General features: G+C 38.5%; 1 protein-coding gene across 1 annotated transcript; it reads left to right on the top strand.

Moving 5' to 3' along the window:
• The first annotated feature begins 4,437 nt into the window (after positions 1–4,437).
• LOC125021409 (cilia- and flagella-associated protein 100-like) lies at positions 4,438–11,483 on the top strand. The gene is made up of 13 exons (XM_047607472.1): positions 4,438–4,510; positions 4,741–4,795; positions 6,296–6,357; positions 6,720–6,883; positions 6,980–7,060; positions 7,244–7,413; positions 8,969–9,044; positions 9,469–9,508; positions 9,612–9,751; positions 10,041–10,170; positions 10,342–10,541; positions 10,795–10,888; positions 11,343–11,483. The coding sequence occupies exons 2-13, from the start codon at positions 4,777–4,779 to the stop codon at positions 11,466–11,468; spliced, it is 1,302 nt and encodes a 433-aa protein (XP_047463428.1). The 5' UTR covers positions 4,438–4,510; positions 4,741–4,776; the 3' UTR covers positions 11,469–11,483.
• Positions 11,484–12,269: the final 786 nt, after the last annotated feature.

Below are 12,269 nucleotides of genomic sequence, written 5' to 3'. Positions count from 1 at the left end.
ACTGAAGATCACATAGCCCCACCCATTATTTGCATTGGTTTCAGGCACATCCTCCTTGGAGACAGACGGGCAGAAAAACAATACATGACTGTTGACCAAGATTTTTATTCAGGGATCTATTTCAAAACAACTTCAAAAAACCTGTATTTCAACATGTTCCACAGCAATGTATTATGAATTCGTTAATATGAGGGAAAGTGTGTGAACAGCAAACTTAAAACAGTTTTTGTACAAGTGGTACACTGCCCCTTTAAGGGTTTGGAGGTTTTGCTGCTGTAAGCGTGCTGTTGTTGTGTAGTAGTGTTGGTATCGTGCACTTGCTCTGGGGAATTCAATAACATACAACCATAGCTGCTTCCCTACCATCACTGCCATTTTCTTGTTAATTTGATAGTCTGAAAGGATTCTGAAACAAAATATAATGGATCAATCAATTCATTGCGAATGAAAACTTTGGACCTTAAAAGATATAATGAGAACTTAGATATGCTCTATGGTTAATATATAAGCTGTGTGCACAAGGAAAGACAGCACTGCCTTCCTGTTCCAATGAACTTTGCACTCACTTACAATAAACCTTTATTGCCATGCCAAACAGCTATTCAAATTAAAATGTAAAACAAGAAGTCAAGTCAAAACTGTCCCTGAATTCCACACTAAAACAACTACAGTGTCTAGATGTTGCACAGTTATAGAATTACACAGAATAATTTCTTCTCTCGAAACGGATTCTCAGACGAGGGCACTGGTGTCACCAGGGGATCTTCTTTGGCGTGAGCTTCACAGTAAGCCATCAGTTCAGCTGCTGCTTTAGATACCTGCACAAAAGGGATGCGTTAAAGTTAAATTTGTGATTTTTTTTAACAGTGATTTAAGAAACCAAATTGCACATACATTCTACCTAATCAAATGCATAACTCCACATAATATTAATTATGCAAAACAAGTATTATTAAAAACATATATATATGTATAAATATTCATACATATATATGCAAAAAAATTATATGCTTTTGTACACGACAAGCTACCTGATAAATGCTGATGTCGCAGGATTGCTAAGACACAAAGAGAGCACTTCTCACATGTGTTGCCACATTTAAAGTGAACACTAAACTTTCCTGTAGTCTTTTATTTTGTTCTCCCATTATGTGCTCACTCACCATCATCCTCTCTATGTTGACCTCCAGTTTTAGCTGTTCCACTGTCTTCCGAGCATCTGCAATCTTGGCCATGTTGTTCGACATCCTGTCCACCAAAATCAGCCCGCATGGAGCAATCTTTAAAACAACACATAACAATATAAATCCCAGTTAAAGAAATCAATTACATCGACAGCAAACTCACTAAATGGCATTATTGAGGGCATCTGCGTCAGTGGTTAGAGTCTGTTTCAAATTGCTTTGTTAATTCTGCTCCCTGGGTCTCAGCTGTAAGTGGTGCAGGGAGGGTCTCAAAGGAGGAGTGCAGGGGAGCGGAGGCAGAGCAGCCCTTCCCTGGGGGAGGCATCCGCAAGCTGACAGTAAATACACCTAATATTAACATGTTGCTTTTGCAGAATATGTTCGTCATAAACTACAGATTTAAAGTTGACGCTGGTGCTCTGCTTCTCTTTAAAAAGTGCTCCTTTAATAAATTGCACAATTTATCTTGATGGCATTTTATAGGAAAGTAAATGAAAAGTAAATGACAACACAATAGATAACAACATTTTTTTTCCCTCTGGATCTAGTAAAAATCTCAGATAATTTTTCATTCTAATATAAATCACAAATATACTGTTAATACTATTACACACAGAGAGCTATGTAGTGATACACAATTTCATTAAAAAAAAAAACTACATCATTTCTAAGGTTTCAAAAATGAACTCATAATAATTTTCAATAAACTCACCACAAAACCGCCAGCAACTGATGGACTCCTGGAATTAAAGTACACCAGTCTTCAGCAGCTTTTGCCACACCAACTTACAGTAACAAATGAAGGGAGATTAATGGAAAAGATGAGGAGGAAGGCTTCAATAGGTTCCCTCCTTCAAATAATTAGCAGCGGTTCTGCCTCCAGAATGGGCTCAGAGCAGCAGTGCAGCAGTTAAAGGCAACATGTGGTGTGACCTTCATCTCCTGAGTCTATCACTTGCTAACCTGATAAAAAAAAATAAAAAATGCTCTGAGACAGAACATTAAACGCAGCATTTTCAAATGATAAGCAGAAGTTGGTGATTGAAATAATTAATAGTATATTTAGAATAAAGATGTGAACACTGAAAGACACTGTAATGAGGAGAGTCACCAGAGACTAAGCACTGTTGTTTTCCAATGGCTTTAATTAATTTTCCTGTTAGTAATTCACTCAGAGAAGTAATTATGCTTAAATTGATTTACCAAGTGCATCTACATTTTAGTGCTTTGTATTTGCTACATGGAAGGAACAATCAGGAATGATCAATTAAAAGAAACTACTATGTGGAACAAATGAGTGTTATAATTCAAATTAAGTTTTAGAAATTACATCAAGAGAAGTTTCTGTTGAATGTGCTTATACAGGGCAAAATGTGCCTGATTTATTTTGTTGGGGTTCTCTGCAGTTACATGGTGAAATTTTACAGTCAAACCGGTGCAAGAAAAAGATGAGTTATTACATTCCAAACAACTACTTTATTGTTATTGTGTAGCCTACAAAAAAAAAAAAAAAAAACAACAAGAATACTGACAGCAGTGTACTGAAGATGACTCAAGGAGTGAGTTTTCTTAGACAACAGAAGTATTTTTCTGCAAGGCTGCCAGTCTTTCCTGTAGCGCTGGCTGTTATTCCACAAAGCAGCAGGGGGCAAAGTGGCTGTGCTGTGGAGTTAAATGTCAAGTGCCTCATTAACATTTGTTTCCCCTTAGTAACTGGCCTCTCTTTATGGTCGATACCTTATATCTAAAGAGCTCCCGTTTCACCAAGTGCCAAAAAATATAATTTGACCAGTTGTGTTGCATAATTAAAATGTTTAGGTTATGTGATTATATTCGCAAACTTCAGGCTTACAGCCATACAAACCATCAGATCTCAAGCAAATCTCCTCTATCATATTGAACAATAATTTAAACAAGATTTTCACTTAATTTCAGGTTAACCTTTACTCTACAGAATTATGTTGACACCAATTGAAAGTAAAACAACTTTAAACATCTGCATAATCACTTCCATCTGAGCTTATACTTAATGATTAAGTAGTGAGTTGTGGCCTATAAGTCCTACTGACTTTATGAAAACTGGTCATGCAAGTCTTGCAAATAATGCAAAATGTTGATAGTGTGGATCTATGTAGGTTCCCTTCTTCTTAGAGCTGCCTTCCCAGAACATCACATTGTAGGAGATGAGCATTGTCAACGCTAGTGTGGTAAAACATGTCCAGCAGCTTCCAGCAGATATTAAACTACCTTAGCCTCCTGTGGTAATAGAGTTCTGACCTTTTTTGTATATTGAGTCTATGTTAGTTGACCAGGTCAGTTTGTGATCCAGCTGTAGACCCAGGTACTTATAGGTCTGAACCACCTCTACACACTCCCCCATCCTCCACCCCCACCTTTTCCTGGTATGCAAATTGCAGTGGGTCTGGTGCGTGGCATTACCTGGGGCTTGATATGATGGAGCAGTAGCCATCATCATGGTCTTCAAGATGTTGGATATCAGGGCAACTGATCTTAGTCGTTGATCTCCCTCAGGTGTAGATGATGCATGATGTCTTCCACTGAAGGGAAGCGCTCCTAAGGTGTAAGCTTAAATACATACTGAACGGGCTCCCCCAGCTCAGAAGCACAGGCCCTGAGTGATCGTGTGGACACTCGGTCTGGACCAGCTGTTTTGCTCTGTAGTTCTGTAGCTGTCTGCTCACCTGAGCCAAAGTGATAGTGGTCGTGGAAGGGGTGGCTACAAACCACTTGTCTGCAGTAGTGTTGTCAGAATTAAACATTCAGTATTCATGTCTTATAATATGAATAATCTATTGCACTGTGAAATTGTCATTGTTGTTATTTGTTATTTGTGTTTTCTTACAGAATGAATTAACATTGCACTTTTTGTATAATAAAAAGAACTGATTGTAACACGCTCATTTATTTGCAGTACTTGTTTTTGGTTTGCTTTTATTTTTCTGTATAAGAATTGCAGTCGCTCCCATCACATTTTAATGTCTGAAAGTTGTGTATTGTGCCAAGTAAATGAAAATCATTCAGAGCTGGCGTATAAGTCTGTTAAGTCAGTTGAGGTGTTCAAGTAAAGTCCATGAACAAAAATCACCAAAATATAATTCTACTGTAGTCTAATGTAGAGTGTGATGACTCTTTACACAGAATCATTTCACTCCATCTTTATGTGACTGATGCGAAAATATAAAATCTAAAAATTTTAAAAAGTTAGTTACCACGACAACAGGCAACAACAATCTAAATGCCACTAACACCCTAGTTTTTCTGAGTTGGTAAAGTTAGAAGAGGTAAAGGCTTGACGGCGGAGCAGGGTGAGGTTTTATCATTATTATTTCTTTAATCAATAATATATATATATATTTAATTCTACTTAAATGGCACTAGCTGTCTGTTATTGATTAGACAGGTGATGGCTATCAATGCTAACTAGCCATGTTAGCTATAGCTAGCTCTACCATGAGCTTTTGCTGCATTGTCAGAGACATAATGTGTGTAATAACCTGACTTTATGTTTGTTTTGTTTTTTTGTATTCTCATGTGAAGGGTGAAAAAAGAGAATCTAGAGACGAACCCAGAGATGTCAAAATCACAGAAGCGTAAGTGTCTGTTTTCTTAGACTTAGACAGACTTTAATGATCCACGATGATTACTTTGTAAAACAAATGAGATCAAATTAAAGAAAAATAACCAATGTAATCAAAAAAATTACAGAATTAGCCTTTGGGCTTTATACATGTTGGCAAAAAAGAAAGAGTGGCTGCATGTCGCCAGTAGCTCTGCCAACAGGTTCACTCCAAAGCAATGGAAAAGGTAGTTAAAAAAGGGGGGTGAGGTGTGGAGCAGTGTAGAGGTAAGCCATGTATGGAAATCTAGAGTTTGTATCCCCTGAGCTGCCCGGAGTGAGGCCTGAGATCCCTTCAACTTACTGAAGGGATCTCAGGAACTTCAGGAGAGGTGCTGGGGATGCCAAACTGGAGTTGGTGGTGGAGGAGTGGTTCAGCGGTTCAGGTTGGTGGTGCCGTCTGTATTCACGGTGAACGTGGGGTCTTTGGCAGTGAAATGGATGGACTGTATGTGCTTGATGAGACCCAGAGAGTGTGTATTGAAAAGAGCTTTGGAGACCTTGGAGACAGAGGTTAGACCGGCGTTGTTGGGCCCAAGCACACAAGAACTGGATAGTCAGAAACTGGAAGAGGATTCTGTGGTCAGATGAGTCCAGTTTCTAGCTTCTTCCTCCTGCTAACGTGAGGGAACACAGAAGATCAGGTGAAGCAATATCTCCAGCATGTACAGTACCTACTGTCAAACATGGTGGAGGCAGTATCATGGTTTGGGGATGCATGAGTGCTGCTGGTGTTGGTCATCTCACTGTCTGTGATGGCACATTGAACTCTGCTAAATTGTGTGCCATTTTCTAAACACACATGCTCCCTTCTGTCAAAGTCAACAAGATAATGCTCCTTGCCACATATCCAGGGCCAGTAGAACTTGGCTGCTGGAGCACAGTATCAAGGTTTTAGAGTATCCAGCTCAATCCCCGGACATGAGCCCCATTGAAAATCTGTGGTGGATTATCAAAGGTCTGTTTTACAGCACAAACCAAAGAATTGAGAAGAATTAAAAGTAGTAATTCAAGAAGAATGGGACAAGATTAGATCTCAACAGTGTGAAAGGCTTGTGAGGAATATTCCAGTCGGGATTACTAAATATTAATTTGATGATGTGATGGTTTATTTATTTTTTGTTCAATTTTGAACGCATTCTCTGTTATTTTTTGACTTTGATATCGACAATGTTGAGAATTGACCTATTGAGTGTCAAAAATCAAGTTTTGTCAGTTTTTCTTGTAAACAGTAAACAAAACAAATATAATTTGTATTTGTTTGCGTCTATCTAATGCAGCCACACCTTTGAAACACAAAAGATTTTTCCACAAATATTCATGATAATATTTGAGATTGTGTAAAATTTTAAGGGCATCCGAAGACTTTTTTCCACCACTGTATATCTTGAGTTAAATTGAATCCCCTTAAATCAAGATATTCATTTGGTAAGGAAAACAAATTGTCAGTTGTAAATCTGCCCTCGCTCCTCAGGCGCTATAGAAGACGAGAAAAAGGACTTCGCTGCCATTACAGAGAAGCTAGCACAGCAACAGGTAAATAATATTTTGTTTTAATGGTGCAAGTGGAATGACAGGTGCTTTTTTCTTTGTATAATACATATGTTAAATGAACAACACATAACACAGCTTTTGAATTTTAGATGCATTGCTGGATCAGTTGTGTTACATATGACAGGTGACGCTGTCTAATGGTTTAAATCTTCAAAAAATATTGAAGATCAGCAAAAAGTTAAACTGAAGTGCTAATAAACAGTCTGTTAAAAATATGTTTTCTGTCATTATAAAAAACATTTTTTCTACTATAAATAGCGCTGTCAACAAAAACAATATCTTCTTTATCCCTAAAACCAGTTTTATGGTTTACCTTTCTTACCTGGCAACACTTCCATCAACAGATATCTTTAAATAAACATAGGGAAGAGCTTAAGAAGCTTGACAAGTGCTTTGCTGCAAAGGAAAAATCGGTGAAAACTCTTGAACTCCTCAAAGAGAGAGAAAATGACCGCTTGGAAGCATTCGTCAAGATGACTGAGGAGAAACATGCAGATGCCCTAACCTTGTAAGCAGTAGTCAGTCCCTTGTTATTGTATCTGAAGCCTGAATTATCCTTGCTTTTTTAGGGTTGTAACATTTGTGATATTGTCTTGTGTGTCAGTTTTGAAAAACAGAGGGAGTCCAAACAGGAAAAGAATGCTATAATTGAGAAATTAATGGAGGAAGAAAGGACAGTAAAAAGGTAACTCTCTGGTACTATTAACTTGGGCACATTCTCCACATTTCATGTACACAGTGATTAACCTAAAGGTGCAAGGAAATTAACCAAATATTTACTAGAATTAATTTCCAGTGATTCATTTGCAATAGGATACACTGTCATACTGCTGTATATGGTCCTCACCATGGTCTTTCTTCTTCATAGTGAAGTGGGCAAGGTTGAGGAACTCCTGAATGAATGTAAAGGTTACCAGAATGTTCTGTTAAAGGTGATGAATACAGAGAGGCAAGAAGCCCCAGAAGCAGAGACTTTTAAAGCTCAAGTCTTATCCAACTTAGAATCTTTTGAGATTCATGAAACCACAGTTACCCAGGGTAAGTGTTTGAACCCAGTGAATCTCAGAAAATGATGTCGCTAAGAACAAATGTGGTTCTAGTTATGGTATGAGCACAAAATCTTATTCAAAATATTGCAATGACTTATTAACTATTGATAAAGGCTACTACTTTGTATGCGAGAATTCCTTAAAAGGTCACTTCATCACAGACCAGTGTGTATAATATGGTGGATTATGAATATGGTATTAACAGTTATGAAAACCAAATATGAAATGATTTACTGATTTCCCATCTCAGGGTCCTTCAATATATACATCGTGACCTCTTCCGCAGAGCCTGTCATGTTGTTACCATGTTACCACAGTAACTTTATGACAAACCAAATACAGACTTTTGTGAGAGCCTTTGTATTTTTATGTTAAAGTGGAGTCTACCAAAGGTTCTCCATGTGCTTGAAAAGGGAGAAAAGTATACAGTTGGTTGCAACATGTAGCCTACTGGATGTCATACACACTGGGACTCAGAAATGAAGATTTCCCACAGATATCAACGTCGGCGATACCGATCTGATACTTTGTGTAAAATTACACTAACCTCTCCAATCTCGTTGTACGCTGTATAATGACAATAAAGGGACTTCTATTCTAATCTGTCTAATAAACCTAAAAAAGGCAGTGTATTTCAAATTATAGCTTCATAAAGAACACAAGACATCAGAGTAATTTTTATAAAATAAAGTTTATGTATATTAAACTTGGAAGAATACTGAGGTAGCGGTCCCATTTACACAAACTCACAGTCGTACAAAATATGTGAAAATTATGTTTCAAACATTCACAAAGAATGTGGATATCCCAACTGGGCCTTTCAACAAAACAACCCTTTACAACAAAACAACCCATCCACAAACGCATGGCCCAACACAGGAGAGCCAGCTCATCAGGGAACGACTGAGCAGTCCATCTCCACCTGAAGGACAAAGGACACTCCTTTGAGGATACCTAACGTCAAAGTCCTGGCCAGAGAGGACAGATGGTTTGAGAGAGGAGTAAAGGAAGCCATCTATGTCAAAGTGGAAAAACTTCTCTAAACAGAGGAGGTGGACTGAGATTTAATTTACCATCTATTTATAATTCGATTTTGACTTCTGTCTCCAAGAAGTTTCAACACCATTCACATCTTGAGCTTCCAGGCTCCCATTGACAATAGCCTCGTTAGAGCTCTATTCATAGGGTAAGTAGCATAGGCACACAGTTCCCCCCATTCAAGGACAGGCAAGTACCAGCCATTATGGAAATTGTTGTCTGCTAACTGGTACAGTGTTACTACGTCTTTGTGTAAGAATCTCTTTTAACATATTGTAGTATTTAGAATGCTAATGCTCGTGGCTGGAGGTTTTAACGGTTAACCGTATGGACTGATGGCATCTGCTCTGCTGATACCCCACCCACCTCCCCCAAGGTCGTGAACCCAGGGAAAACACTGGAGAGATTTTTCTTTTTTTAATGATCAGAACTGGTGCAGCCTACATGTCCTAATCTGTAATTATAAACCGTGTAATTGATGCAATGTAATGGTACTGCTTGCACAGGTTTGGAGACCTCTCCAGATAGCGTGCCATCTTCAGACAAAAAGCCCACACTGTCCTCAGCCCCCAGCAACACTCTGTAAGGACTCTGTAAACACTCACACAATCAATTGTACAATCCTGAAGTTAAACAATCAAAATATTTACAGACGACTGACAGCAGTCAGTTAATCAAAAAATAATGAAGCCCTAGTTGTCTGTAATGATGGCTAGTTTTTATAATAACAAATTGCCATATTTTATAAACAAATCAAGCATATCCTAACTGCAGCTGTAAAAACTATAATTATTCCCTCTGACATTATAGTGTAGAGAGTATAATATAACATAAAATGGAAATCATCATATGAAGTATGTCAGATTTGTGCACAAGTACAGTATATGAGTATTTGATCTACATTTTGTGTTAAATTTGATTTTTGTACTGTTTTTTGATCATTTTCATTGCCAATTAAGAAAGCAGTACAGCCAAAAACTAATCTCAGCTCTCTTTGGCATTTAAGTGTCACAGATTCGAACCTGGAAAGTGACATCGACAGTGAGGTCAGATTTCCTGAATTTGAAATCAGAGATCACTTTTAGCATCCTCTTTTTTCACCATTTATTTGCAATGCTCACACAGTGTTGTGTTACTTGTCCCCTGAAGCTGCAGCTATACTTCTCTGAACCTCATCAGCTAATGGATCTGTTGTCTAAGATGACAGACCAGAATCTGTCTCTGGTTCAGAACGCCACCAGGATAGACAAAAAGCTGGAGGAGACCATTGAGATCACCAGGAAGAAAATGTGAGAATGTCATTTGTTTGAAGACTCATTTAAAACTGTAGTCCAGCGGAGTGATCCTAATGGTAAAACACATCAAAACAGCTTTAAAGAATGGACAACATTAAAAAAAAAGCCCGATTAAAGTTTTACAAAAAAAGAACAATTAAATGATGAATAAAGCAGCATTTATAAGCACATGGGGGTCATGTGGAAAACAGAATACAATGAAATTAATATGCGTGAAACACACCAAAATATTATGAAATATTATGAAAGTTTCCACTCAATCCCTACTTCTTATTCTCTGAAGGGATGATGATGAAGAGAAGCTAACATTACAGATAAATGACATGAAGGACAGAATTGACAAAGAAACAGACAGAGGTGCCATTCTCAGAAAGAAGGTTCTTCTCCATGATTCATTAAAAGCACAAGACCAGGTAAGGAGCCAGTGCACAATACTTTGATCTGCGTTCTTGCTTCACCCAATTTGAAATCTGAATGAGTGGCACAGTTGCAGTTTAGATCCATGTGGTTACACCAAGATATTGTCTTAGGTAGCTACTGCACACACTATGCTAATTTTGATTTTCAATGTTTTTTAATTTCAGGATATTATGTTGCAAACTCTGGCTCAGAAAGTCGCAACAGTGCATTCCAGTGTGGATAAACGTTTGACTAACCTCAGCACCTTGGAGAAGCTGGCTAGTATTGAGAATCGTGCATCTTTGCTTCTCGAGGAAATTGAGAGTATCCCTCAAGAAACATTGCACACGCTGAGGTGTATCAAGGACAAGGAGAGGAGGAGCAGGTTTGTTTGATTGATTCTAACTTAAACATATTGATAAGTATGTTGTTAATCAAAATATACTCTTGATACTATATTAGCAATTAGATGGTGGTGAATATTTTGTCATAGAAATATTATAAAATGATGACAAAAGTAATAGATTAGCTAGTTCTTGCACTTGGCTGTAAATCGGACTTTCTCAGACTTTTCAGACACAATACACATTTTTTGTCACAAGAAAAATCCCCTTTATTCATGTGATTTCCCGTTCCAGGCTGCGCCAGGAAGAGCTAAGACTGGAGATGGAGAAACAAGCAGAAAGGATGAAAAAGTGCATCAAAAGATCACAGCACGATACCAAGAAAACTGTGAGTCATCTGTTATGTTCCCTTCCTGGATCTAGGGTATAATAAGCTCCTAACACAACAACCAAATAAGTTGAAGGAGTCAAAGGAGAAGGAAAACTATCTGTATTGGTTTCAATAGTAACATATAGGATCTACAAAAACATTGTGGGAGAGAATGGGATCATGTGGTAGCGCCAAACAAACAAAATAATGTAACAAACCGAGGAAACCAAGGTGTGAGTAATCACTACCTCTGAACTTACTGACTTATCTAAGCTTTTAAATACTGACAACAACCAATTCTCCGGTGTTCACAGACATACATTAAGTCGAGCATGCATGGCGCTCCCAGTCATTTACAATCTGTAACCACTGCAGTTATAAATAGACTGTTGGAATAGGGCGATACACTGCATGTATTACATGGCAAAGTGGATATTTGAATTCATGGTTAAAACTCCTTCTCATCTTTTAGTATGGAAGAAAGCTCATGCCCAGATGCATCCCTGTGAAACAGAGGGTCCAAGCCACTGAGGAGGCCATTGTTGAGGACACAGAGGAGGACAACCAAGACTACCTCTTCAAAGATGACTCAGACTAAAAATAAAATAAAAGTCCGGTACTTCCTTCTCCTCCAGTCACCTCCGTTAGGCTGATTGGTGACTGTAAATTCACCCTAGGTGTGAGTGTGAGTGTGAATGGCCGGCGACCTGTCCAGGGTGTACGCCCCTCGCCCGATGACAGCTGGGATAGAATCCAGCAGACTGGTATTGGTCCATGGGTCGGTACTGGGCCGCACACGAAGAATACATAACTTATATTACTTCCGTTTTATTTAGTATCTGATTCTGAACAATGTTTTTTTTTTTTTTTTTTTGAAAATTACCAGATTCTCTCTGCCACATCTGTCTATGACTCACTCTTGACACAGGTCAAGATGCTTGCCTTGATCACATGGCTACCTTCTTAACGGGGCTGCTCCCGCTGGTTACACATAATCCATTACTGCTTAATTGAAACCCCCAAGCTAGCAAAATGAACAAAAAGCAATCGTCTTTGGAAAGTAGGTAGATGTTCATTTTGGCTTCAATTGTGGGGCCCACATTATTTAAGCTAAACCGTCCCCAGTGTTTACCACTTACATACCATGCCCAGTTAGCCCACTTTTATTTCATATAGGGCCAATGTAGTCAGCCCATATGGGCTCCCCATGAGGGGCCCATGTTTCTGTGAAAATATGGGGCTCTTAAAATTTGCCCTGTTTATACCCATGCCCACTTAGCCCACTTACATCTCTTATGGGGCTCGTACAGCCAGCCCATGGGTTTCACATGTGGGGCCCATGTACCTGAAACCACATGGGACCTGAAAAATTTAGCCAGTTCAACTCCATGCCCACTCA

Source organism: Mugil cephalus, chromosome 15, assembly GCF_022458985.1.
Source record: "Mugil cephalus isolate CIBA_MC_2020 chromosome 15, CIBA_Mcephalus_1.1, whole genome shotgun sequence".
NCBI lineage: Eukaryota > Metazoa > Chordata > Actinopteri > Mugiliformes > Mugilidae > Mugil > Mugil cephalus.
The sequence above is the reverse complement of the archived record's forward strand: the minus strand, read 5'-3'. Positions and strand labels throughout refer to the sequence as shown.

Bases quoted from the DNA above. Each gene is read 5' to 3' on its own strand.
- LOC125021409 (XM_047607472.1), top strand. The intron at 9,509-9,611 runs GTCAGATTTCCT...TGTCCCCTGAAG, and splicing joins AAAGTGACATCGACAGTGAG to CTGCAGCTATACTTCTCTGA. The intron at 10,889-11,342 runs GTGAGTCATCTG...CTCATCTTTTAG, and splicing joins AGCACGATACCAAGAAAACT to TATGGAAGAAAGCTCATGCC.